Below are 26720 nucleotides of genomic sequence, written 5' to 3'. Positions count from 1 at the left end.
GTTTTATTAGACCCATTTTACTGAAGAAGAAACTGAGGCCCAAGGAAAATTTGTACCTGGCTGGAAGCGGGTCCAGAACTTTATCTCCTACTTTGTCCTAGCGTCCTCTTCTCCGTGATGGCATTCAGGACCCAGGGGACAGTTTCATGGTATCAGAAAGAGGAAGGGTTATAGAGGAAGCCATGGCTGCTTCTGCGTGTGCTGGCTTGGTTATGTAGAATAGACCTAGCAAACAGGAGCTGCCAGAGGTGGAGAGGTCAGCTCAGTGCCCCAAGGACTAAAGTCATTTCCTAAGAAAAACAAAAAGTGAGATGGTTCAGGCTCAGGCACTGAGCCCTGTTGGGTCTCAGCCGCTCTAAGCCTCTCTAAGAGCCTCGCTGTCCCCGGAGACCTCATTTCAGTAGGTAATGAGTCTCTAGGGCCCCGCCCTGTAATTAGAGTAGCCTCAGAATGTCATGAGCGCCACGACAGGAGGAAGGGCTGCTTCCTAAGGCTCTTCATGGCCAGCTCAGAATAGAGCCAGTGAAACTGGTGCAGCCGGATAGAGCTTGCGTGCACGTGTATGTGAGTGTGAGCATTTGTGTGTTCATGAGTGTGTTTCCGTTGTGTCTCTAGGGCCCCTGTCAGCAGCCGATCCTCATTTCCCTTCCTTCCCATGGTTGCTGACTGGGCTGGAAACTTTTCGGCCCTACAAGGGACCTCAGTGCTGTGCCTGGCATGGTATTTGTGTACCACTGGTCTTAGAGGTCCTAGGGTCAACTCCAGCATCTAGCCCTGACATCGTCTCCCTGAGACCTGCCCCTGTGCTGTCTCTGCTTGTAGCTCTCACTCTCTGGGGAGTGCTCAGTTCATCCCACAGCCCAGCTCCCAGGACCCTGCCGGGCACAGCAGGGCTCTGCAGTGTCCCGTGAGTGGGCGGTAGATGGCAGGTGGAATAAATATTTGCCTAAATAGGAAAAGCTGTTCGTGTCTCTTCTGGCTCTTAGTCTACTGGGACGGTCTTCCAGGACAAGCCATTCTTCTCCAGTAATGGAAAGGGTCCTGGGGCATGGAGGTGTGCCAGGAAGGGACTGTCACTGGGATAGGGTGGCTGGGAGCAGTTGACGAGAGGAGGGCAGCCTCTGGAAGTGTGTTGAAGGGGAGCCAGTGATTTCCTGGTTGAGATGCAAATCAAGGAAGGGAGAACTGGCTGTGCAGCCAGAGTTTAGCTCTTGTCCCTGGAAGGAGGCAATCGCCACTAAGATGGCCAACTTGTGGGGGTGTGATTTCAGGAGGACATGGGTGATGAGTTGGGGTACCTGACAGATATCCATTGAAGTGTTGTGCAGGCATCTGAGGGCATATGTGGGTGTGTGTGTTGGGGGACTGGGTGTCCCAACTTCTTTCTAGAATCTAGATTCTCAAAGCTACTGGAAACCGCCTCAGGAGGAGACTACGGGGAGGGTACTCACTGACCAGTCAGAGGCTTGCTGCATCCCAGACTCTAATGCAGACCTTTTGGAGTAGGGACAGAGAGATCGAAAACTGTTGGCAACCTCCGCCCACCCTAGGCTTCTTAGTCCTGTCTCCGTGAAGCAATTAGAAACCCTGCCTTAATGAAATGGTTCGGCCTGAGAGCAAGGAGGCCGGGGAAGGGGAGGCTGTAGAGCCTGGACTGCTCAGAGCAGTCTGTGGAGCGGGGCTTGTCCTGAGCTTGGGGGACAAGTTGACTGTGGCTAGGCTAGGTGGAGAGGAAGGGCAATGCAGGCAGAAGGAACAGAGTGGGTGAAGGCACAGAGGTCAGCCTCACATTTACTCCTGGTGACCCAGCAAAGAGCTGCCAGACAGTCATACTGACAGAGCGAGACCTACATCCATGCTAGACAGGTCAGAGGTGAAGCCTGTGGTCCCCGCAGCCCTGGTGTTTCTCCTGGGCTCCTTTTATTTTAGGTTTCAGTCCCAAAGGGTCCAGGAAGCCTTTGTCCAGGTTCATGGAAGCTAATGACAGCCTGGCCTGCTGGACCATTTAAAAACAGCTCGGCTACTTTTATGCACTGGAGGTGGCCAGGTGCCCACTCCCGGAACTGGGCCAGCATGGACTGCTTTTAAGGAAACTGGGCTGTGACAGGCAGATGGACCGTTGTCTCAAATCACAGCCCTGTGGCCAGAGGCAGGATGTGTCCATGGGAACCTCTGGGGGTGTCAGGCAGCATCTTCACACAGCGTCTGGATTTAGAGATAATTCTACCCTTGGTGATAAGGAGAACGTCCTTTGCCCTTTGCCGGATGTACCTCAGACCTCACTCTTGCTGGTGTCTTGGGACAGTGCTGGTATGGTGTGGCCGTGCCAGGTAAGGGTGGGACATTTCTCAATTTAAAATGGCTTTTCCAAAGAGCACTGTGGGTGACTCTTGTCCTCCTGAACACACTCCAGGGTCCAGAGGAGACTGGGAGAAGAGAGGCAGACTGAGGGATGGGGCTACCTGACCCATGCAATGTGCACCAGCTCACCAGACAATGCCACTGTGTTGGCCAAGTGCTTCTCATTTAAGTAAATTTTTTCTTTTTCCTAACCTCCACTGCCTATAAGCAAAACTGATGTGTTTTGGAGCACACGATGTTAATCCTTAAAATAGTATGTGACCTGCTTCCTGCTCTGTGAGTTCTGCTGCAGCTGCTCTGGCCCTTGGTCTTGGCTTCTGCCGAGCTCTGAGCCCATGTCTAGCTTCTCTTCCTGCTTCTGTGATAAGAACCCCCTGACAAAGGCACTTAAGGGGGAAAGGCTCTGATTGGCTTACGGTTCTAGGATACAGTTCTCCACTGTGGGGGTCTGAAGCAGCTGGTATCAGCCATGTCACCCATCACACTTACAGTCAAGAGCAGTGAGCATTGAGTTAATGCATTGCATTGCTTGGCCAGCTCTCTCTCCCCCTCGCTCATCTCAGGGTCTATCCCATGATACAGTGCTGCCAACATTCAGAGTGGGTTATCCCACCTCAGCTAACTCAATTAAGAAATGTTCTCATGGGCATGCCCACAGGCCAACCTAATCTAGACAGTTCCTCACTGAGGCTATTTCCAGGTGATTCTTCGTTGTGTCTAGTCGGCAATGATCAAAACTAACCCACCTGTCTTCCCCTGTTGCTAACCCAACTGCCCAAGCTGCCCCTTTTCTACGCTGAGGCCACACCTCCCTCCTGACCCCAGCCTGTCTCCCTCTGCCTCCTGCCTCTTCTTCCTCACACACTGCAGGTCCCTTCCCCCTCCTTTCCTGACACAGCCACTAAGCTGCTTTGTAGACACTGGAGCCTCCCAGGGGGCAGGGCAGGCGTACTCACCTTTGTGGCTTCAGACCTGTTTAGTCAGAACTGCAGCCATGGGGTGAGCCTCGCTGTCTTCCAGGGATCCAGGGCACTGTCCCTGTCCTCAAGCCCTTTCTGGTACTGCTTTCTCCCTTGCTTCCCTCCCCAGGGTCTCCGGCTTTGCCAGTTACCTCCCCTCATATGTTCCCAAAGCAGGCCCTCTCCAGCTGTGAGTTTTAGGGTGCTGGGCTGGGTCGCGTCTGGCATGGGGGCGACCCTGGAATTTTCCCAGAGTTTGTAGTCCAGCACTGTGTGTGTTCATGGAAGGGCTTCCATCTGCAGCCCAGCTGTTGGGAGAGCAGCCTTCCCTGGCCCCTTGGGGCTGGCTGTGCTCGCCCACAGATAACACTGTCACTTGAAGGATATTCCATGCCACACATTATTCCCCCTGGATCAGAGAGCCGCAGTAGGCCCAGGTGGAGGCCCCAGGATGTGAGGATTGGATAGTACGGGTCTGGGTGGCCTTCTCCCGCTGGGACTCCTTCCCGTAGCTGTGTGGGCAGACTGGGGAATGGGGACAGACCACCCTACAGGGGCGAGGCTGACTGTGTGTCCCAGATCTTGTGAGTGTCCCTGGCGTGTTTCCCTGCTGAGGAGAGCCTTGAAAGCATTCCCTTTTTTAATGTCCTCTTTCTCTTGAGCATGTGTCTCCCACAGTGTCTTCCTCCAACAGGCTACTGGCACTAGCAAACTGTCAGTGACTTCCAGTGCTGAATTGCATGGCGCTCACACCCCACCTCTCTGAGACCCTCATTGGCCAATCTGGGATGAACCCCAGGTGCTTGTGTTTTAAGGTTCCATGTGGTTCTCACGAGCAATGAGACTGTGAACCCCATGGGTAGGATTAATGTCCTACGTGACACTGGTGGCATTCTCTCTCCTCCCAGGCTAGCAGGCCACATCTCCCACACATATTTGTCACTGTCCCTTACCTTGTCCCTGTCCCCACTGGTGCACATTCTCACTGTCAGGCCCATGAGGTCCTCACTGCCCATCTAGACTCCCATCTTCCCTAGGGAACTTCCCATCCATCAGCTCTGTTGTCTCCTTTTCTCCAGCCTATGACCTGGTACCATTTCCAGAGACAGCGCCTGACAGGAGCTTGCTAAAGTGAGAGGTCCCGCACTCTACCACCTGGGGCTAGAGGCTGCAGCAGAGCTCTCTGCCATTGGCCCCCTGCCTGGTCATAACCAGAGCCCTACGTGCCTCCACGGGGATGCTAGGAGACTGGGAGAGAGGAGCCAGACCTGGGAGACTGGGAACCAGGTTGACAGGAATTGGCAACAGAGTCCTTCTAGGGGACCCCAGGCTGGGCATCTCACCCTCTGTACCTCAGATGTCCCCAGCTTTCCAGCAGACAACCTGACTTTGGAGCAGCATGATCTTCAGGGAGGAAGTACAGCCCTTTCTTCTCAGTAGGAAATGGGTTTGAGACACTGCCCCCCTACCAGGAATTGGTCCCCAATGGGTCTCCTCTACAGCCAAGCCAGGCAGCACTCCAGGCCCTGCCGCTGAAGTCACTCTGCTCGGTGCTCAGGCAGCATGTGAGCATGGAGGTGCATTAGACAATAGGTCTCCTTGCTGACACCATCCTCCTTGCCCTCCAGGCGAAGGCCACCAAAGAGGCACAGGAGGCTCGGAGGCTGCAGTTGCGGAGCCTGCAGTACCTGGAGCGCTACATCTACCTGATTCTCTTTAACGCCTACCTCCGCCTGGAGAAGGCCAGCTCCTGGCAGAGGCCCTTCAGCACCTGGATGCGGGAGGTGAGAGAGGACGCTGTAGCTGACAGGCTTGCCTGGGGGTGGTGGGTAAGGCGGGCTGTATCTCTCCCCTGGTCCCCCAGTATGCTCTGTAAGGACCCCGGTGACAAGCTCCCCATAGAACGGGGAGGTTCTTACTCTCCTGGGAGATTGTGTCCCACTCAGCGGTTGTGTCCCTTGCCCGGTGTCTCACCATGCAGACAGCCGGTAAGTGTGACTACTGAATCAATGAATGGATGGAGGGGGGAGAGATGGGGATGAGAAGGGCAGCATGCCAGCTGGGAGCTTGCTCTGTGTATCTCATGGCCAATACTTCCTGGATGCCTGGACACTTTGGTTTATTATTCTGTTCAACTTCCATCTATATCCTATAAAGACCAAGGGTAAGGTTGTCAGTCCTGATCCTGTCCCCTTCCACCCATGACCTTGGATAAGGTGACCCGTCTTGTAAGTCATCTGTCCTCAGCACTAGAATAGTGACAATAGCTGAGTGGTGGTGGTTCAGGTCTTTAATCCCAGCACTCAGGAGGCAGAGGCAGGCAGATCTCTGTGAGTTCGAGGCCAGCCTGGTCTACAAGAGCTAGTTCCAGGACATGCTCCAAAGCTATAGAGAAACCCTGTCTCGAAAAAACAAAAAACAAAACAAAACAATAGTAACAATAGTGTTGGCATTGTCAGGGAAGGTGGTAGGGACTCCGTGACATACGTGTGTGTAGTGTTTCTTCCAGATCTGGCAAGACTCAGGTGTGCTTCAGGTCAGAGGGGTCTTGCAGAGGTTCAGAGACTTCTTTACCGTTATCTTGGGAGCTGGTCATTGGCGCCTCCCTTCCTGGGGCCCCTGTATCCCTCTTTGCTTTGACTTCCAAACCCACCTGGCACATGCTGGCAGAGAGAGAGAGAGCGAGAGAGAGAGCGAGAGCGAGAGCGAGAGCGAGAGAGAGAGAGAGAGAGAGAGAGAGAGAGAGAGAGAGAGAGGGGAAAGCAGCCTGTAATTACCGCTCAGCCAGGAAGCTGGCCCTGTTCACCTCACCATCCAGCAGCCGCACCCTAATCTGGATTTGAGTTCACAGCTCCCAGGATGCGAGTGGGTGGAAGGTAGGAACCAGGAACTCAGTCAGAGTGGGTACAGGGGCTCAGGGTGGGATGGAAGTGTGTTCAGAACCACAGGGAATAGCTAGGGATGTGGGGATGCGGGCTGCCTGGAACGTGTCTTGGGGCTGGTCTCAGGTGTCCTGTGGGAGGCATGCAAAATGAATCTCTGCACTGGAGGGTGAGTGTTGAGTCAGAAGATGATGAGGGCCATGTTGAGACCACCTTGGTGAGCAGGCCCAAGCTTGGCTTCCCTCTTTGAGCCCTGGGGTAGAATGTAGGTGGAGGAGTCTCATGTAGCCCAGGCTGGCCCTAAACTCACTGTGTGACTGAGGATGACCTTGAACTTCTGACCTTGCTGCTCCAACCTTCCTGGGATTACAGGGCTTTACCACCATGCCAAGTTGGTTTATGCATTGCTGGGGCTCAAATCCAAGGGCTTTATGCTTGCCAAGCAAGCACTCTACCAGCATCTACATCCCCAGCCTGGGGACAAGGACACTTTCTGTTTGAGTTCTGCTTGTACAGAAAAACCGAGGGCCAGAGCACACTTGTTCCGCTCCCCAGCTGCTTCTAGGACTAGATGCAGAAGGATGTCGAGGGAGAGCTGCTGGTGGTTTAGGCAGGAGCGTGACTCTGACTCAGACAACTTCAACCCTTCTTCTGGAAGGACAGAGCTGAGGCGAGGGTGCCTGGGGACAGCAAGAGCATCATCTCTTTACTCCAGGTGGAGTTGTCCCCAAGAAGATGTAGGAGATGGTTGGAGTCTGGGGCTGAGGGTCAGTCCTCTATGTTGAGTGTTCACCACAGAGAAAGCCAAACTGCCTGGGCTGAACTCCCAGGCAAAGGGAAGGGCGGCTGTCTGCTCTGGCATCCACATTGCTTCTGCAGCCGCCCTGACCAGATGTGGTTTGCTGGAGTGGCCAGGCCAGTGCTCCTGAGGTCTCCCAGTTATGCCCCATGTACTTGCACAGGCTGCTCCATGCAGTCCCAGGAGAGAAGACTGCCAGTGATCCTCTTAATAAGGTGGTTAGAGATGGATGCGCAGACTTGTGGTAGCCACTGAACTGGCAGAGGGCAGCTCTGGGCCCCAGACTCCGGTGCCTCAGCTCAGCAAGGGGAGGCTGGCATGAGGAAAGCAGGTGCGTTGATGCCTCACTCCCCTGAAGTTCTGCCCCATCTCTGCCCTCTCCAGGTGGCAACCAAAGCTGGCATCTACGAGATCCTCAACCAGCTGGGCTTCCCCGAGCTGGAAAACACAGAGGACCAGCCCCTGTCGAGGCTCCGCCACCGCTGGCAGGAGCGGAGCCGAGACCCAGAGCCCTGTGACGCTGGGGCCTTCCTGTAGGTCACCGTCTTGCTCCTTGCCAGGCAGACTGGGAGCCTGAGGTTCTTACTGCTTCAGATGAATACTTGCCAGCTTCCTGGAGAGATTAAGGGGCTGAGAGCCTTCAGAAGGAGGTTTTTGTTGGGTGTATAGACGGCACAGCCATTCTCTGTAAACCCTTGGGGTGTGTAATGGCCTCTGGCGAGGCCCAGCATGTGTACCTCACAGACCAGCAGGGAGCTCGCTCCCCACACAGCCAGTCACCACCGCTGTCCTCTTCTCACAGCTGGTCATCAGACTGCCTAGGTGGGCAGCAGGCTGGCCATGTTTGCTTTTTCACTTCCTTCCTCCGTCTGGCTTGCTCTTGCTTCTCAGTCTTTCAGCCTAAGCAGCTGCCTGAGGTAGGCGAGGGGGATGAACTGGGCAGGTCCATGTTAAAGGCAGCTCTGCCGAGCTCCTCCTGGCTCATGAATATTGCCAGCCCAGAAGACAAGGAGGATGGCTCCATCTCTCTTGCCTTCCTTTCCCCCCTTCCTTCTCTAGGCTGGCAGAGGTAGAAGTTCCCGGGAGTTGGAAACATCAGGGCGATCTTCCCAGTGTGGGGAAAGAGCCTGTGGAGGCCAGTGAGGGAGTGAGGAGGGGGATCAAGGCTGACACTTGGGAGAGACTCATGGACAGTGGAGGGTGGGACAGGCCTGTGGTGGCTTGTCGGGCCTCAGATTCCAGGCTCACCCTTGCCAGGATCCCCGAGCTGCTTCCTCAGACCCGGCTGAGTTATGAGCAGTATTGTTCACAAGGAAGAAGGTGCACATGGAGGGCTGTGTTTGGTGAGTCTTGGCTGGGATTGCAGTTTGCCGCATACAGCGGTTGCACACCTGGGAGCCTGGTTACCTGTCTGACTCTCTGGGGACAGGGGTGAGTCCCCGGGCTCCTGTCCTTCAGCAGGAAGATGGAAGGACCTGTCAGCTGTTAGCTATGATACTCAAAGAGGCCAAAATTGTTTCCAGCCAGGGGAAGTAGTGACCCTCTTTGCCGACTCCTTTTTGCGAGCTGCTGTATGTCTGTTCACGGCCTCTCAGGTGTCTGTTTTCTGCATGTCCGTTATTTTCAGAGAAGCAGCCATGGAGTCAGAGGCCAGAGGGGGCCCCTTCACACTCTCATGCTTGGCACTGACTGGGAGATATGCTGGGACCACAGGCGGATCACTGTACCTCCCTGCCTCAGTTTCCCCATCTGTAAAATGGGAGAATAATACTTGCCTACCTACCTCACAGGGATGTTGTGAGGAATACTTTATGTTTTTTTTTGTTTTTTGTACAGAGCTTTGGAGCATTAAAAACAGTGTAAACATGCAACGTGTTACGCCGATTGATCTTTACTGTGAGGCAGACATAATGGAAGCCATGAGGATAAGTGGGTCCCCTGTCCCTCCAGGGAAAGGGTGGATGCGGGAATGAAAGCCCTTGTTACTGGCACTCCTGATGTTTAGAGGCTGTGGGTGTGGCAGGTCTCATCAGTCACACCTTACTGTCCTGTACTGGACGTCCTAGATGGTCATGCTGATCCCTGCTTGGACAACGCCATCAACCATCAATCGAGACCGTGTACCACAGACGTGTCCTCAGGCCAGCGTGGGGCATTTCCTCACTTAAGCTTCCCTCTTCCCACATGACCCTAGCTTGTGTCAAATTGGCATGAAATCAGCCAGCACAGCATCTGTACACACGTACCCAGAGGGTGCCAGGACTAGCTTCATGATGAAGCAGGGCTGGAGGCTTCACTACAGATTTTAAGAAAGAAAATTGCTCAAATTAGGTTGGGGTCTGTCAAGGAGGCAGACCTCAGTCCCCACGTTCTCTGCAGATACCCAAGGGTCCTGCACGCCCCCCCAGCACTGTTCTCCTGTCCTTTTCATTTATGCCATTTTGGTTTGAATGTCAAATATCCCCTATAGGCCCATGTGTTTGAACATTGTCTCCAGCGGGTGGCACTGTGTCTGAAGTTCCCAGAAGTTTGGAAAATGGAGCCTCACTGGAGGAAGTGCACCATAGCAGGAAGTGCACCATTGCAGGAAGTGCACCATAGCAGGAAGTGCACCATTGCAGGAAGTGCACCATAGCAGGAAGTGCACCATTGCAGGAAGTGCGCCACTGCAGGAAGTACTCCACTGGAGGAAGTACACAGCTGGAGGAAGTACGCCACTGGAGGAAGTGCACAGCTGGAGAAAGTGCACCATTGGAAGAAGTGCACAGCTGGAGGAAGTGCACCACTAGAGGAAGTGCACCACTGGAGGAAGTACACCACTGGAGGAAGTGCACAGCTGGAGGAAGTGCACCACTGGAGGAAGTGCACAGCTGGAGGAAGTGCACCACTGGAGGAAGTGCACAGCTGGAGGAAGTGCACCATTGCAGGAAGTGTCCTACTGGGAAGTGCACCACTGGGAAATGTGCCATGGAGGAAGTGTGCCACTGGAGGGAGCATCCTACTGGGAGAAGGCCTTGAGGTTTTGGTAGCCTGGTCCTGCTTCTTGTCCATTCTCAGCTTCTTGGCTCTTAACTTGGAGTGAGTAGTTTCTACTGCTCCACTGGTCACTGTGATGGGCTACATCTCTCTTAAACCATGAGCCTAAACAACCCTCTTTAGGGTTCATGTCAAGTATTTGTCACAACAAGGAGAAAAATAATGCATATACAGAATCACTAGAAAAATAATGCATACATAGAATCACTAGAAAAATGATATGTACATAGAACCACTGGGTTTGGGTTTTCTGAGGCAGCCCCTATACCGGATTCCGTGAAGCCATGTTAATTTTCTGTTATCACCCATGTGTTCCTTTCTCCATACCCCCCACACCAGGTTATCTCTCATCTCTGTGACAGTTGCCATCCTGACAGCTGCTAGGTGACATTTCCCTGTGTTGTGAGACTCCCTCCCCTGGAGAGATGTAAACTATATCTGATTACAGAGCTCAGGAGAGGGGTGGCCTGCGGGATCTAGGGTGACCCCAAAGCAGCTGCCCTGCAAAGTCTCACCCCAGCATGGATGTTGGCTTCCCTACAGCCTCTTAGATGAAGCCCTTGCTTGTGTTCACCTTCCTGGACCTGTATACTCCAGACCTTGCCCTACAGAAGGAAAGAAGGGGAGCTCTTAAGCCCTGTGGCAAGCTGGGGTGACTCAGGGTGGGAACCAAGGGGAACAACTGACTTAGAAAAGCGTCTATTAGGCTCTTGAGGTTCTGACCCGATGCTGGTTGAAGCCCTGCGCATTTTCAAGTGGTCCCCCCCACTCCCAAAGTGCTTTCCTCTGGAGCCGCAATGATGACACCGGCCTTTGAAGTGTCTTTACACAGCCACTCAGTAGAGTCTTACCTCCCCACACAGCACCACAACTAACTTGGCTGGGCTGGCCTAACCACCATCTACCTGGAAGTGACGTCATGCTCGCTCTGAGCTCAGTGGAGCAGTCCCATCCCGCTCCTTCCCCTCCCCCCATCCTGTCTCTCCCCACCCCCAGCCGGCTTAGGAAGCACTGTTTCCCCTTTCCCTGATGAGCATGAGGCCATAGTCTTTTATTTTTGTCAGTCTGATAAGGAAAACAATAACAACAACAAAAAAGCAAAACCAAGGGCCTTTATTTTACCTTACTGTAATTTTCTGTCAAGGCTGGAACATTCTCTCATTTGTTTATTTATCCTCCGTTTTGACTCTTAGGGAGTTACCCAGTTTCCGCTGCTTTTGTTAAAGTGGTAGGCAGGACATTGTAATGGGACCCGTTTCCTGGATAGGTGGATGATTGGCAGGCAGGCAGATAGGGAGCTAGCCAAGTCAGTCTTTTCCTGATTCATCCTTTTTGCCCCCATGTTCTGGGTGTTGAACCCAGGGCATCATACATCCTAGGCAAGCACTCCGGCACTGAGCTAAGTCCCCAGACCCTTAGGTTTTCATTTTGTTTTTGTGTTTTGAGACAGTCTTTCTGCATAGCCCAGTTGGTAGTAGTCCGGGCTGTCCTTGAACCCACATTCTTCCTACCTCAGCTTCCTCAGTGCTGAGATGAAGGTGTATACCAGCCTTCCCTGCAAGTTATTTTTTTCCTTCTTTCTTTCTCCCTCTCCCCACTTTTCCTTCTCTTTCTTTCTTTTGAGTCAAAGTCTCAGGCTGTGGAGTTGAGGCAGGCCTTGAACTCCTGAACCTCCTCCTGCCTCTATCTTCCAAATGCTGGAGTTAACAGGTGTGAGCCATCATACCTGGTTTCTTTTAATGTAGTGATATTGGAACAAACATGATAATGGAACAGAGTTTTCAGTATTGATCATTGCTGCATTCCTAGATAAATATTGTTTGGCCTTTTTTATTTTTATTTAATTCTATGCATACCAGTGTTTTGCTTGCATGTCTGTCTGTCTGAGGGTGTCATATCTTTGTTAGCTGCCATGTGGGTGCTGGGAATTAAACCTATGTCCTCTAGAAGAGCAGTCAGTGCTCTTAACAGCTGAGCCATCTCTCCAGTGCCCGGTGGTATATATACTTTCTGTTTATTTGTTTGTTTTTTTGTGACGAGAGTTTCTCCATGTAGCCCTGGCTGTCCTGGAAGTAGCTCTGTTGACCAGGCTGGCCTCAAACTCACAGAGATCTGCCTGCCTCTGCCTTTCAAGTTCTGGGATTAAAAGCGTGCAGCACTGTGCCTTGCTGCATTTTGATTTCTTTCTTTCTTTTTTTTCTTTTTTTTCTTTTTTTTTTTTGAGACAGGGTTTCTCCGTGGCTTTTGGTTCCTGTCCTGGAACTAGCTCTTGTAGACCAGGCTGGCCTTGAACTCACAGAGATCCGCCTGCCTCTGCCTCCCGAGTGCTGGGATTAAAGGCGTGCGCCACCACCGCCCGGCTGCATTTTGATTTCTTAAGAAAGTTATGTAGGGCTAACAAAATGGCTCAGCAGGTAAAGACCCTTGTCACAAAGCCCTATGACCTGAGGCAAGAGGGAAGTGTGGTTCAACAGACCACAGTGGCTGGTGTTGGTAAAACTCAGAGACCCTAACACCGGATTGCTTATTTCAGGCATATTTAAGCACAGCACGATTTGGAAAAGAGTTTCCTGGTGATAAACTCAATCCCGTGTTCACAACAAAGCTCAAGGCGTGGTTCGATCAAACTTCTTTGTAAAGTACAAGTGAGGACTTCCACAGAGATAACCTCCATAGATTAACTGGGGAAATGGCTGAAGGTAAACAGTGCTCTGGATTTGATGGAGATAAACAGAGTCTGCGGTGTAGCCTGGCCTGACTGATAGCACAGAAGTCACCAGGCTGTTAGCCACTTCCCTTCCCAGTCATCTGGGTGGAAACAGGTTGCACATCTCCCCTTTGAAGAGACCACCCCGCGTGTTTAACTTTCCTGGTTTCCCTGGTGCTTCTCTTTGAGCACAAGGACTTACAGGCTTCCTACAATTTTTCTCTTTCTCTTCTTTTGAGACGGCGTCCAGCCTGGCCTAGGTCTTACCATAGAGCCTTAGGCCGTCCCTGATTCCTGAAAGTCTTCTGAAGACTGCGTTCCTTGGCTCCGCTTCCGGAGGACTGGGATTCTCAGACGGTGTCTTACCCGACACAGATACTCTCTTGCCCGGGTTTGTTAGGCCGACAAAGGGAGGCAGCTTTTAGAATGAGTTGGTGAGACCAGGCGAGAAATGAGTCCTTCCAGCTTCTCAAACAGAGCCTTTCTGGAATGTTCAGATACATAGCTGAAGGTGACAAGGATAACTTAACTTCTACCCCAGGCAGGGCCACAGCTCCTGTAGAGCACAGTAAGAGGCATCTCACTGCTCCTGGCTCCCAGACCAATTCCCATGTTTGCCTAATAAATGTGTGTGGTCAAAATGATTTTCGAAGTATTTGATTCATCTTTTTCTTTTTGAAAATGAAAGGTGTTTCAAGACAGGGTTTCTCTGTAGACCATGCTGGCCGTGAACTTAGAGATCTGCCTCCTCTCCCTCCCGAGTGCTGGCATTAAAGGCATGTGCCACCATGCCTGGCTGCGTTTTGATCCCTGAGACCCTATGAGGTGGAGAGAAACTGTCCCTGCAAGTTCTTCCGTGAGTTCAATCCGCAGAGTAATTTTTAAAAAGTTGTGTAACTCCCCACCAACCAGCTGACCCCCTCGATTGGTTCCGCAGAGACTGTTTTTGTTGTGTGCTAAAAATTATAAACAGATGTGCGTTTACACTGCCAGTTACGGCGTAACCCCGGCCTCTCTGCTCTGCCCAGTTTGCTATGCTCATGGTGGAGGAGGGGAGCCCAGGCTGGACACCTGTCCCAGGGCCACTCAGGGGCTATTTGCTGTTGTCACTGTGGGCAGGACCCTCTTAGCAATTACCCTGAGCCCAGGGAGTTCTAGGATGGAAGGGAGGATCTGACTGTTAAGGAGGGGCCTCTGACTGGTCTTTGTGGGCTAGAGTGAGCTGCCCTCCTTCCTGCCAGAGGGATCCTCACCAGAACTGAGGGGTCAGTGGCAGAGGAGGTGTCCTACCAGATAGAATCCTCTGTATAGACCCGACCTCACTCTTGTGGGGAGGGTATAGGGAAAGGTGGGGAAGGAGCCGGAGTTCCCATCCATCTGTGGGGACTCCCCATGCACCTGTGTCTCCCGCTGACGGGAGGGATTGTAGCTGAGGGAAACTGTTTAGTAAACCCCTGTGTGAGCAGCCGTCCTGCTCCGAGGCACGAATCTAACAAAGAGCAGCGACCTTCGACACAAGAACACTGATGTTCTAGCATCTTTACCCAGCCACAAACAGAATGGCATTTTGATCCAACACAGACACAGAACATAAGACCGCAGAATTCCTCAAGCACACTGAGTACCCAGCACAGAGCAAATGACAGAACGAACAACAGGGGAGAGGATAGAAGTTTCTAGAGCTGGGGTCACTGTTGTTTAGTGGTCTCTTGTGAGGGACTGTCCTCTGAATCAAGCAACCGTAAACTTGGGGAGTTCAACAGTGCCCCCTGATTATCGCAGTTGGGCTTGTTGACTGTCTATATCCCCTCATGGATGTGTCGGGAGGGTCATGAGACCAGCATCTGAGATCGCTACCACCAGCAGCTACCTGCCGCCCGCCGTATGCAGCTCTGCCTTAATTGCATGCAGGTTGGAGAGAGGTTAAACTATCTAGGTGGGAGGACCAGAAGAGATGGACTTCACCTGTACAACTACAGAGAAGCCCTCATCTTTGTTGGATGAGGCCTGATAGTGGGGATAGAACCTACACCCCTGTAAGTAGCCCCTCGTCTATGCTCTGTAAGGAAGCCCAATAAACTCAGTTGCCCAGAGTAGGCTTCAGTGAATTGTGTCTTGGTTTGTCCTTGGTACCTTAGGAGAGGGGGTAGATGTGGCTTGCATTCCCCCCACCCCAGTGAAGGAATTTTAGCATTGTGGGCACAGTACTGTTGAGGAGGGTGAAAAAATTTGGGATCTGCTTGGGGGTGACGGTTATGCAATATTGTGAACTCACTGGATACCACTGGGTGGCACAATATTACCTTGTATATGCTTTGTCACGTTTTAGGAAATTGGAATGGCAGGGTGGCATGGGCACCTTGCTCTTGCCTTTCTGTGGGTTTGCTGCAGCCAGTGATGGTACTAGAAGCACATGGAGTATATGAAAAAGAGCCCCAGGGATGCTGTGCATAAAAACTATTAAGAGAAAAACTGGGCAGTGGTGGTGCACACCTTTAATCCCAACACTCAGGAGGCAGAGGCAGGCAGATCTCTGAATTCAAAGCCAGCCTGGTCTACAGAGAGAGTTCTGGGACATCCAGGGATACATAGAGAAACCCTGTCTCAAGAAAACAAAAGCAAAAAAACAAAACAAAAACACACACACACACACACACACACACAAAACTGTAAGTGAACTTCTGAGGTCTCATGGTGTCTGTAAAAGTGAGGGGGAAAGCCATGATTTTATGGGTGACCACATTTCTGTGATGGGGAGACGAGTATCTACCTCACTAGGCTGCTGAGAAGGTCCAAGATGTTGAAACCCACCCTGTGCCTAAAACTCCACAGTCCTCAGGGGAGGCCACGTGGGAGGGAAGAGGGGAAGAGGGCATGGAAGGGAGCGAGGGCCCTCTTCTCACTCTCTGACTTAGGAAGACATTTTACAAAATGCATTCATATGGTGTCCTAGAACCCACCCTGGGGAGGAATAGACACGGGTGGGGACGAAGACCATGCTTGCTCAATTACTGCCTTCTGCCCTGTGCAGGGCACTGAGAAAACTTCCTGGAGCCCAGCGGGACTGAGTCCTGAGAGCAGTGAGGGACAGGGAGAAGAGGCTGTCCTCCTCATCTCATGGTCACAGGGAGGCTGGGGTTCCCATAGAAAAGCCCAAGGTACAGCCAGAAAGCTGACATCACTGTTCTTTTAAGACAAGAACCAAGAACCAGATGTTTGGGAGACTAACAGTGAGTCCAGATGTGCCACTGAGTCCCCACAGTGAATAACAAAGCCTCGTTATAGCCTGAAAAATGACAGCAGCTGTTTCAGTCTGAGCTAGCTGGAGTCGAGGACTAGCCTCTGGGGAGAGAGATGTGGAAGGATTCAGGTGTCTTCCAGGCCCAGGATGGTGGTGCCTCAGGATCCCCACCGTGCAGACTGAGATGGTGACACTGAGGACCATCAGGTTGAGACAACTGGAATCACAGCGGAGAGCCTTTGAGCCCCAAAGCTAGGCAGAAATCTTTGTTTTAGCCTCTTTGCGGCACAGCTGGGGACACCTGGGGTTGGAGGAACAGTCTCACGTGGTTTTCAGTGTGTTTAAGAGAGTCTATAGGGCTGGGTCTCAGCAGAGGGGAGAGTGGAGGTCTTTTTATTTGTGCGAGTCACTCCTTGATTGTTTTCCATGGTCCTTCCTGTGGTTGAGGCTTGTCTCTGTGCAAGTAGCCCAAATCCTAACCTCTCATGAGACTCTCACCATGCATGACTTTGGCCCCCAGCAGCTCGGACACAGCCCATCACTGGCACCTACTTGGTGCCAGGATTGTCCTGTCTCTGGACAGCTGTAAGTGGAAGTCAATCCTCGAAGGAACTTACTAGGCAGCTTGGGGACTGAAGGGGGCCTGATAACAAACTGGAGGTAACCTCACCCCCTCTGGATCAGGTGCACCTCAGTTTGGTGTGCTCCCCTGGTGGTTCATAACAGTCTCTAACTCCAGTTCCAGAGGATCTAACACTCTTTTCTGGCCTCTGTGGGCATCAGGCATGTATGTGGTGCACAGACTTACATGTAGGCAAGACACTCATACACATAAAATAAAAATGGAAAGTGTGTGTTTATATGTATTCATGTGTGTGCATGTGTGGGTATGTGCATGTGTGTACACATGTGTGTGCACTTGTGTCTGTGTATGAGTGTGTGTGGTGTGTGTATGCCTCTGTGTGTGCATGCATTTGTGCTTGTATGTGTATAAGTGTGTATGTATGTGTGCATATATGCATGTGCATGTATATATGTCTCTGTGTAGCTGCATATATGTGTGTATGCATGTGTATGTTATATATGCATGCATGTGTATATGTATAAATGTGTTATGCGGGTATGTGTACATGTATACACACATGTATGCATGCTTGTGTGCTTATGTATGTGTGGTATGCTTGTATGTGTGTTTGTCTGTGTGCATGTGTAGAGGCCATCTGTGTGTGGGGGGCCTGTGTAGAGGTTACTTCTCTGTGTGTATTTATGTGTATGTATGTGTATGAATGTGTAGAAGTTGGTGTCATTCTCAGAAACAAGATCCACTTCCTTGAGACAGTTTCTTACTGGCCCGAAGTTCACCAATTGGGCTGAAATGGCTGGCCAGCAAGACTCGGGAATTCCCTTGTCTCTGCCTCACCAGGCTTCTGGGACCTGAGCTCAGGGCTTCATCCTTTCCAGGTAAGCACTTTACCAATAGATGTATCTTTCCCAATCTGAAGGAAGGGTGACATAGTCAGTGTGTTCAAGGTCATCCTTGGCTACAGATCAAATCTGAAGCCAGACTGGACTACGGGAGACCCTATCTCAAAACAGTGGGCTAGAGACATGAGTCAGTGACTAAGAGCACTTAGTACTCTTGCAGAGGATCCAGGCGCAGTTCCCACCACCCACATGGTGGCTCACGACTGTCCTTAACTCCAGTTCTACGGTATCTGGCATTCTCTTCTGGCCTCTATAGATATCTGAAGGCAAAACATTTATAGACATAATATAAAAATAATAAATCTTTAGAATGTACAAATAAACTCTCTCCTGTGCCTTTGGCCTCCCAACACGGTATCCAGGGTGGAGTGCCAGACCCAGAGACCTAGCTGTCTTATTGCTACTGTTAACTTCTTTGACCACAGTTAAATTCTTTTTTTTTTTTTTGGTTTTTCGAGACAGGGTTTCTCTGTGGTTTTGGAGCCTGTCCTGGAACTAGCTCTGTAGACCAGGCTGGTCTCGAACTCACAGAGATCCACCTGCCTCTGCCTCCCAAGTGCTGGGATTAAAAGCGTGCGCTACCACCGCCCGGCCACACAGTTAAATTCTTTGTTGGACAAAAAAGCAAGGAAGAAATAAAAGAATTTTCCCAAGCCGGGCGGTGGTGGCGCACGCCTTTAATCCCAGCACTCGGGAGGCAGAGGTAGGCGGATCTCTGTGAGTTCGAGGCCAGCCTGGTCTACAAAGGGAGTTCCAGGACAGGCTCCAAAGCTACAGAGAAACCCTGTCTCGAAAAACCAAACAAAAAAAAAAAATTTCCTAAAACTCTGTTCAAATAACAGCCCTCTTTTCCCTCTGACCTCAGTTTCTCTATATGTGAGACCAGGAGGGCTAGCAGATGACCTTTCAGAGTTCATGACCTCTCTCTGGGGATCCCTTCTATCATCCTACAAAAGCTGGTAACCCCCTTTCAAGCAGTCCCGAGGAAAGAGAAAAGCACAGATTATCCTTTGAGAGAAACTGAGGCAGGCTAAAGGACCTGCTGAGTGAATCCCGTCCCTCCTCAGTCCTGCAGATCTGTTTTCTCAGTGGAGTTTGGCTACAACCACCCTTTATTTTCACCCAGGGCCGCAGGTAGTGGGTGTCATGTATCAAGCTGTCAAGCTGTGGTCTCATTCGTGTGTGGCTGAGACCGGAAACATGTAAGAACAGTGGTTTCCATGGCTTCTAGACCCTTCTGATCCTCCTGCTTGCTGGGGATTTAGGGTCACTGCAATGTCAAAGATTGGGGTTTGAGTCTCTGGGTCTCACACGTACCTCATAGTTAATTTTGTTACTCAAGCCCCTCAGATTACAAACAGCCAGGCATCGCCAAGTCCTGCCATAGTGCCCATGCTGCCACAAAGCCCATACTACACTCCATGGCTTGTGTCCCAAGCACGTGAATCAAAGAGGAAATCACTTGATATCACATCCTGACATGCCGGTTGAGCAGGTTGAACTTAGGAGACTCTCAGACCACCCTGTTAAAAACCACTTCTTCCCCCAAGGTGTGAAGTAGGGGAGAACTTACAGACCTGTGCAGATGGATTCTCTTGGAAACTGAGGTTTCTGATGAGCAACCCTGGGCTGATGACAGGCTGTGTGTGTGCGCACGCGCGTGCACACACACACGCACACAAACACTTTGTCTTATAGTCTGCCAGGCTGGGGCTCCTGGTTACTTTAAAAAGTGAGAAGAGGGGACTGGAGAGATGACTCATGGTTAGGAGCACTGACTGCTCTGCCACCATGCCACCAGCATGCTTACCATCAGATCATATTTATTGGCCCTCTATCAAGCTATATTCTTGATTTGTAAGGAGCAGAATGAGGAACAAAAGGCACACAGGAATCGAGGCACACAGGAATCAGGGCACAGAGGTCGTCTCAAACAAACGATCTTGCTGTGTCAAGGAGGGAGGGCCTTAAAGTTTGGTGGAGACAGCCTGCTGGCCGTCTGCTGGGTTCCTGGCCACTGTTTGTGCTGTGCACCAGCAGTAGCTGTCAGGCTTGGTGACAGCAGAGGACTGAGGCAGTGTAGACAGGGAAGGTCAGGGAAGCTCTAGTTCAAGTCTCAGCTCTGCCGCATATTAAGCCATTGTGAATTCCCCTGGGCGAACTCAGTTGAGCACTTCAGGGTGTGCTATTTTGCTATTTGGTTTTTTTGTGTGTGTGAGACAGGGTCTTCCTCTGTATATCTATGCCTCCCAAGATATTAAAGGCCTGTGCCACTATTCCTGGCTCACAAGGCATGTTTTTTTTTGTTTTTTGGTTTTTTGGTTTTTTGTTTTTTTTTTTTTTTTTTTTTTTTTTTTTTTTTTTTACCACACAGCCCCACTGCGGTTTCCTGGAGGATCTCCTAGGTAGCTCACGGGGGCATACTCCAGGCAGGTCTCTCCAGCCAGGTGGGGCAAACACTTGACTTCATAGAGGAATGTAATACTGCCATGGTTTAGGTTACAGGTCGTCTTATGGATACCAGCCTTGGGAGACCTGTCACAAGAACCGAGAAGGTCATCGTCCCAGCCATTGTCAGCATCCCAGACCTGCACCCTCAGGGGTCCGCCTGTGGCCAGGAGCACATCCCCAAAGTCTAGTTTCTCAGTCCACTTGGGGTCGTTATTGTTCCACACTGTGCTGGTCCTCAGCTCCTGGCCGCCAAAGAAGACCTTCACATAGGCGTCAGAGGCTGTAACGTGGTCTCCCCACAGATGCTTTGCCTGGAAACTGGCCACCAGCAGGTGGGCCAAGCCCCTCTGGCGTGGACAGCAGTCCTGGTTGGTGGCCTTCGAGTTGTGGCATACGCATTGGCATGAGTCCCGTGTGTTCCTATGCTGGCCTACCCTGCAGGGTCGGCTACAGTTCTGCCAACGAGCCCTGCCTACCACATAATGGCTGATAGCCTGTCTCAGTGCCTCCCGCCTCGGGTTCACATCTTCCACCAACACGTGCAGGGACTCCAGGCTGTAATCCACCAGCCCAGGCCTGCTGACCAGCGAGGTTATCCAGGTTGAGAACTGCTCGGGGGTAGCCTGGTTCCCGAAGAGCAGGTCCTGCGTGGAATCGAGATGGCCGCCGACCACGTCGACTTGACGCTCTCGGTAGGCCTGGTGGAAAGAGGTGGTCATCTTGTGCTGTTTCTTCTTCTCCTCGCAGGCTTTGTACTCATTGGAGGTGCTGGCCTGGGCACCGATGCTGACCTGGGCCTCCACGTTCAGGCAGTCTCCTACCTCGTCAGCGGTGAGCCCTTCCAGGGTCAGCTGACATGTGCGCAGGGCTGTGAGGACCGAGACACGGCCACCTAGGTTCATAGCCGTAATAAAGTGGGTGCCGTAGGACGAGATGAGCCTGTCATAAGCATCCTTCGTGGAGGTGTTGAAGTTGGGGGGAAGCCTCCTGAGCGCCCTTCTGAAATCAGGGTGCAGTGGGGGTTTTTGGACCAGGCGAAAACTGTGGGGAGAGCAGAGCGTTAAAGGAGTCTCGTGGGTGGCATTTCCCTGACTCAGTTCAACCTTCAAGGCCCCTCCCCCATACGCACACAGAGATATGAAAGTAGGATGGGGCTACACGGGGCTACTTGGGAAAAGGGAGGGGTTAGCAGGAGCTGGGGTAAGAAAGAATGTGATTAAAATATATACGTGTAGTGAAACCCGTTGTTATTGAAAATTAATATATGCTATCTAAAAACATAAAGTGTGTATACGTGGGATGTTGTGCGAACTGTAATTCATCTTAGTAACAAAAACGCAGAGTCAGATATTGGGGTAAATGCTGAAAGATCAGAGAAGTAAAGGAGTCGGTCACTAGAGAGACTTTTTACCTCTACCGAATCCTCAGATCAAAGTGGGCGGATCTTGTCTCTGGAAATCCGCAGACTGCATGCTATGGGCGCCTGTCTCTTCCACCTTAGATTCCTCTCTCTGCCCAGCCATATCACTCCTGTCTCTACCTCTCCAGTGTTGGGATTAAAGGCGTGTGACTCCCAAGTGCTGGGATTAAAGGTGTGAGCTGTCACCACCTGGCTCTGTTTCTCTCTCTCTCTCTCTCTCTCTCTCTCTCTCTCTCTCTCTCTGGTTTTTTGAGACAGGGTTTCGAAACCTGTCCTGGAACTAGCTCTTGTAGACCAGGCTGGCCTCGAACTCACAGAGATCCACCTGCCTCTGCCTCCCGAGTGCTGGGATTAAAGGTGTGAGCCACCACCACCTGGCTCTGTTTCTCTTTTAGACTGAATCAATCTTGTGTAGCCCAGGGTGGCCTTGAACTCACAGAGATCTGTCTGCCTCTGCCTCTGCCTCTGCCTCCTGGGTGCTGGGATTTAAAGTGTGTGCTACCACTCCCTGACCTCTATGGCTAACTAGTGGCTTAGCTCTGCATTCTGATCTTCAGGCAAGCTTTATGTGTTAGAACATAAAATATCACCACAGTGGAGTAAGGGGTAACGTGTCTCAATGAGTAAACCTTGTTGCTGAGCCTGCCAACCTGAGTTTGGTCCCCAGAAGCCACACAGTAGAAACAGAGAAAAGACACTTTCATAGGCTGTTTCCCAATCTCCATACTCTTGCTGTGACACACAGATGCACAAACTGAATAAGTACATATATAAATCAATGAAATATAAATGGTTTTTAAAAGCCCAAGACACCAGTGCAGAAGAGGTGGAGTCACTGTATCCATGCAGTGAGGAGGAAGGACACACCCAGGTTTCCTGCCTCTGTCCCTACCCAGGAAGGACCCTGTGGGAGGTTGACCTTGCCTGGGAGAGAGGGCTTGGCACTCTCTGCCAGTACCTAAATGTCGCCAAGCTAGGGCTCAGGAACAGTGTTGCTTTCATCCAGTTTTTCTCCAGATGTGGGTGCTCATAAATAGAGGAGGCCTTTCATGGATGGATGGATGGATGGATGGATGGATGGATGGATAGATAGAAAGATTATAGATAGATAGATAGATAGATAGATAGATAGATGATAGAGAGATACATACACAGATGATTAGATAGATAAATAGATTATAGATAGATAGATGATAGATACATACACAGATGATTAGATAGATAGATAGTTAGATAGATGATAGATAGATACATACACAGATGATTAGATAGATAGATAGATAGATAGATAGATAGATAGATAGATAGATAGATAGATGGGCGGGCGGGCGGGCAGGCAGGCAGGCAGGCGGGCAGGGCTGTAGGATCTGTAATCTAAGGACCAGTGCCATGGTTAGTTTTGTTGGCAGCATAGAATCATCTGAGTCCCAGTGAGGGACTCTCCAGATCAGGCTGGCCTGTGGTCATGCCTGTGGGGGATTGTCTGGACTGCTCAACTGATGTGGGAAGAAGACCCAGCTTGAAAGTGGGCAGCGCCGATTCCTGTTTTGGGGCCCTGGACTGTATACGAATAGAGGAAGGTACTAAACATGAATGCACGCATTTCTCTCTGCTCTTGACTGTGGGTATCACGTGACCAGCTGCTCCAAGTTCCTGCCGCCTTGACATCATGTGATAATGGACTGTGACCTGGAAGTGGGGCTAAAACAAGCCCTCTCTTCTTAGCTGCTCCTTGGTCAGGACGTTTTATCACAGCAACAGAAATGAATCTGGAGCAGTGGTTCTAAACTTGGGGTCACGACCCCACAGGGGGTGTTTCACATAGCAGATATTTAAGCACGACTCATAACAATAGCAAATTACAGTTATGAAGTAACAACTAAATAATTTTATGGTTGGGGTCAGCACAACATAAGGAACCGTGTTAAAGGGTCATAGCATCAGGAAGGTTGAGAGCTACTTGTTCTAGAACAGTCAGGATTTGGTGTCCTTCTGTGAAGCCATCTGTAGACTATGCTGCTGTTTCAGAGCTCTCGGACCCCTGAAGGGTCCCACTACTCTTCCGGCTCCTCTCTCCCACTGCGTGCCGCCCCAGCTCTTACCTGTACAGGTGACACTCCACCGTGTCAGAATTAAAGCTGTACTGGTCATGATGGGTCTTCTCGGTTGCAAAGTTGGCTACTTGGGAGTGGGAGCCAGCCATGGACACGCGCATGCTTGCCTCGGGCTTGGGGTTCACATCCAGCCCCACACGCCAGTCATTATTGATGTTAGCAGCTGCATCCCGGGCCACACCCTCCGTCGAGCTGACTTTGGCTGTGGCCACTTTACGCTGGCAGCCTGAGCTGTGAGGCCGCCAGTGGGCAATGGCCAGAGGCAGGCGTTGTATAGCATCTTTTTGCAGGGCATTTTTACAGAGGGTGCAAGTGCGGTCAGGCCTCAGGAAATTCATTGTGTTCACTGGGAAGGAGCCGGAGCGGCGGAGGGTGGTCACGTCCACACCTTCCCCAGCCAACCATGCACCTGGCACGAACTTGCGCTTCTCCTTGCATTCCGACCGAGGGGCAGTGTAGCAGGGAGCGGGGATAGGCGGTGGCAGCAGCAGGAAAAGGCCCAGGAGGAACAAGTGAGTGGCCATGGAGCTGTGGGTACAGTTGCTGTGAGCTCTGGAAAGCTGTGGATACAGGAATGAAGGATGCTGACCTCACACACCACTAGGGGTCGTCAGGGAGAGAGACTGAAATAACTCTTTAGTTACTGCATGCCAGAGCTGGCCTCGTCCATTGTGCAGAGAGGCCCAGAAAGGTTAAACGTATAGCCCAGAGTCACACAGCCAGGAGGAGCCCCGTGCTGAGATTTTACTATCTCAGACCTAGTGGGAATCAAAATTGATGACTCTGACCCTGGGCAATGGATGGGGTGCGGGGAGATAGCTCTCACTGTAAGAAGGGATGAAGCATCTATAATAGGTTTAGGCTTTAGAGAAGTGTCATTTTCTACCCACAACAGGGTGCCTTTTCCTACCCGATTCCGCTCCCCTGTCCTGGGGATGGACCCCAGAGCCTCATCCACGGTAGGCAAGTGCTCTTCCTCTGAGCCACACTTTACCTCTTTATTTATTTATTTTGAGAGAAGGTATCGATAAGTTGCTCAGGGTGACTTTGAAGTCCCTCTGTAGCCCAGACTCGCCTTGAATGTCTGATGATCTAGAGGAGCTAGGATCTCTTAAGCCTGTGGTCCCAAGCAAGGCTCCTAGTTAATCCTTTCTCTCTGCTTCTAATTGCAGTGCTCACTTCTGTCTTTCCCTGCAGTGCGCTCCCTTCCCCTCCCTGCACTTCCCATTTGCCTCCTGGAAGAGCACTAGCTCCAATGCTACAGTGAATAATGGCTGCCCTGTGTCTGTGCCCTTGGCTCTCGTATGAGGGGCTTTGAAGTGTGCCTTCCCCTGCTCAGGTTTCCTGTCTTGACATTCCCCACCAAGTTCTTTGTACTTGGACTAATGGGAGGGACAGGCACCTATTTGTTGCCACCTTCTGGGCAACAATCACCTGGATTGTTGATCAACAATCAACTAGAAGGTTCTTCTAGTTGATGGGTTAGGGGCCTGTTTTTGAATCCTGGACTAGCTCCGTTCCACTTCTGTGGTTCTCAGCCCGTGGGTCGCGACCACTGGAAAACGTGTTTCTGATGGTCTTAGGATCTGAGACACTGCTCAAGAGAAAAATTACAGTTATGAAGTCACAGCGAAAGACCTGTTGCTCTATCTCCTTCCAGGGCCCTCAGAGATCTTTTTCCTCTGCTGTCTGCCATACGCATCAGGGTCTTAGGCGGGAGAGTGGGCACACTCACACCTAGCTGCAGGCTTTCATGCCCCACCCAAAGCAGTGACTTGGAGGCGGAATTCAGGTGACATGTAGGGCTAAGAGACAGACAGGCAAGAGGGAATCCTGCCAAGCTTTCTGGTCATCCTGCTTAGGTGACCAGAATGCTCCTGACACTGATCCATGTTCATCAGTTCCCTTCTGGAACTCATTGTATTGTTAGGTAGTCTGTCTACAGGATTTTGCTTCTCCCTTCCATTCCCTTCCGTTCCCTTCCCTTCCCTTCCGTTTCCTTTCCTTCCCTTCCCCTCCCTTCCCTTCCCGCCCCTCCCCTCTCCTTTCCTTTTCCCTCTTCCCTTCCCTCTTCCCTCCCTTCCCCTCCCCTTTTGTTCCCATCTCCTTCCTTCCCCTTTCTTGCATCTTTTGCAACAGGACCTCGCTGCCTTCCTGATGGTGGAATCATAGGTGTACCCCACACCAGGAGGCCCATTTCTATATTATAAAGACTCTAACTGGGGGCTGGAGAGATGGCTAAGTGGTTAAGAGCACTGGCTGCTCTTCCAGAGGTCCTGAGTTCAATTCCCAGTCATCACATGGTGGCTCATAACCATCTGTCATCAGATCTGGTACCTTCTTCTGGTATGCAGACATACATGCAGGCAGAATACTGTTTACATAATAAATAAATAAATCTTAAGGAAAAAAAAGGACTCTAACTGCCAGGACTTGAAATAGCCTTTGAGACTGTGGGCAGTCTTCATTTACACACGAGCCCTAGAGTGGGCACAAGACTGATGAAGGAGTTAGTGACCGACCTGAAGGCTTTCGGAGACCCAGGGCTTATGTTTTATGGTCCTAGCACTTCTGGCTCCTTCGGGCTCTGCCTCCCAATTCTCTTTCCCAGAGTATCCCAGCCCCTCTGCTTCCCACCCTTCCTCTCCCGTACCTGAAGTCCCACAGAGATGCTGCAGTACAGGGGACACCCGCGCTCCTGATGGACGTCTTTGAAATGGTGCTGCAGTCCCTAGGCAGGCCCACCCTAGTCACCGTCACATCACTACTACTTCCTGCCCTGCCCCCAGACTGTGGTCACAGGTCCCCACCAGCACCCACCCTGTTGTCACCTCATCATCCGGCCTGTGACAGCCTTCAGGAAGTCAGCTGTGAAGGCCAGGGCTTCATCTGCCAGGCAGAGGTGTTGGGGTGTGGGACTCTGGTGCGGACCAGCAGGCTGACCATTCTCTGCTTCTGCTCTGAGTGTATAAGATGCAAGGAGTTGTCAGTCCATGAGCATGGCCTGGGCTGGAGTGGCCTCTTCCTGTCTCAGCTCTGCATCCAAACCTGTGGAAAGTCACCACGTCCTGGGAGAAGGGACATGAAGATGAGGGCAGTGTTCAGAATCAGGCTGGATTGTCACTCATTCTCAGTACATGTGACTGTCCCCTCCTCTCTGGGTGGTGGGGAGAGATGTTCACAGCTGGTGCCCACTTCCTGTCCATACCTACATCCCAGCCCTGCCCCAGGTTTGAGCAAGCAAGTACTGTTGAGAGCTAGGAAG

At 51.4% G+C, this 26720-nt stretch overlaps 2 protein-coding genes across 5 annotated transcripts in view; one reads left to right on the top strand and one right to left on the bottom strand.

The window, feature by feature from the left end:
• Pald1 (phosphatase domain containing paladin 1) overlaps positions 1 to 8833 on the top strand; it is a 61019-nt gene extending 52186 nt beyond the window's left edge. For all 4 annotated transcript variants that reach the window (XM_057751861.1, XM_057751860.1, XM_057751862.1 and 1 more), the window contains exons 19-20: positions 4949 to 5104; positions 7386 to 8833. In XM_057751861.1, the coding sequence (XP_057607844.1) occupies positions 4949 to 5104; positions 7386 to 7538 (309 nt within the window). In that variant the 3' untranslated portion in view covers positions 7539 to 8833. The remainder of the gene's footprint in view (positions 1 to 4948; positions 5105 to 7385) is intronic.
• An 11000-nt stretch (positions 8834 to 19833) lies between these two features.
• On the bottom strand, positions 19834 to 26157 carry Prf1 (perforin 1). The gene is made up of 3 exons (XM_057751779.1): positions 26109 to 26157; positions 23444 to 24015; positions 19834 to 20962 (listed from the first exon to the last, which is right to left on the bottom strand). Exons 2-3 carry the CDS (start codon positions 23977 to 23979, stop codon positions 19834 to 19836), a joined length of 1665 nt encoding a protein of 554 aa, XP_057607762.1. The 5' UTR covers positions 23980 to 24015; positions 26109 to 26157.
• Between the last annotated feature and the right edge of the window lie 563 nt (positions 26158 to 26720).

The sequence above is a fragment of the Chionomys nivalis genome, chromosome 19 (genome assembly GCF_950005125.1).
Source record: "Chionomys nivalis chromosome 19, mChiNiv1.1, whole genome shotgun sequence".
NCBI lineage: Eukaryota > Metazoa > Chordata > Mammalia > Rodentia > Cricetidae > Chionomys > Chionomys nivalis.
Note: the sequence above shows the minus strand (reverse complement) of the source record. Positions and strands in the feature narration are given on the sequence as shown.

What these genes read in the sequence shown, in the direction of transcription:
- Prf1 (XM_057751779.1), bottom strand. Translation starts at nt 23,979, where the DNA reads ATGGCCACTCACTTGTTCCTCCTGGGCCTTTTCCTGCTGCTGCCACCG. An exon ending in GTGGAGTGTCACCTGTACAG is followed by an intron (nt 20,963 to 23,443) that starts GTAAGAGCTGGG and finishes CTCTCCCCACAG; the next exon opens with TTTTCGCCTGGTCCAAAAAC.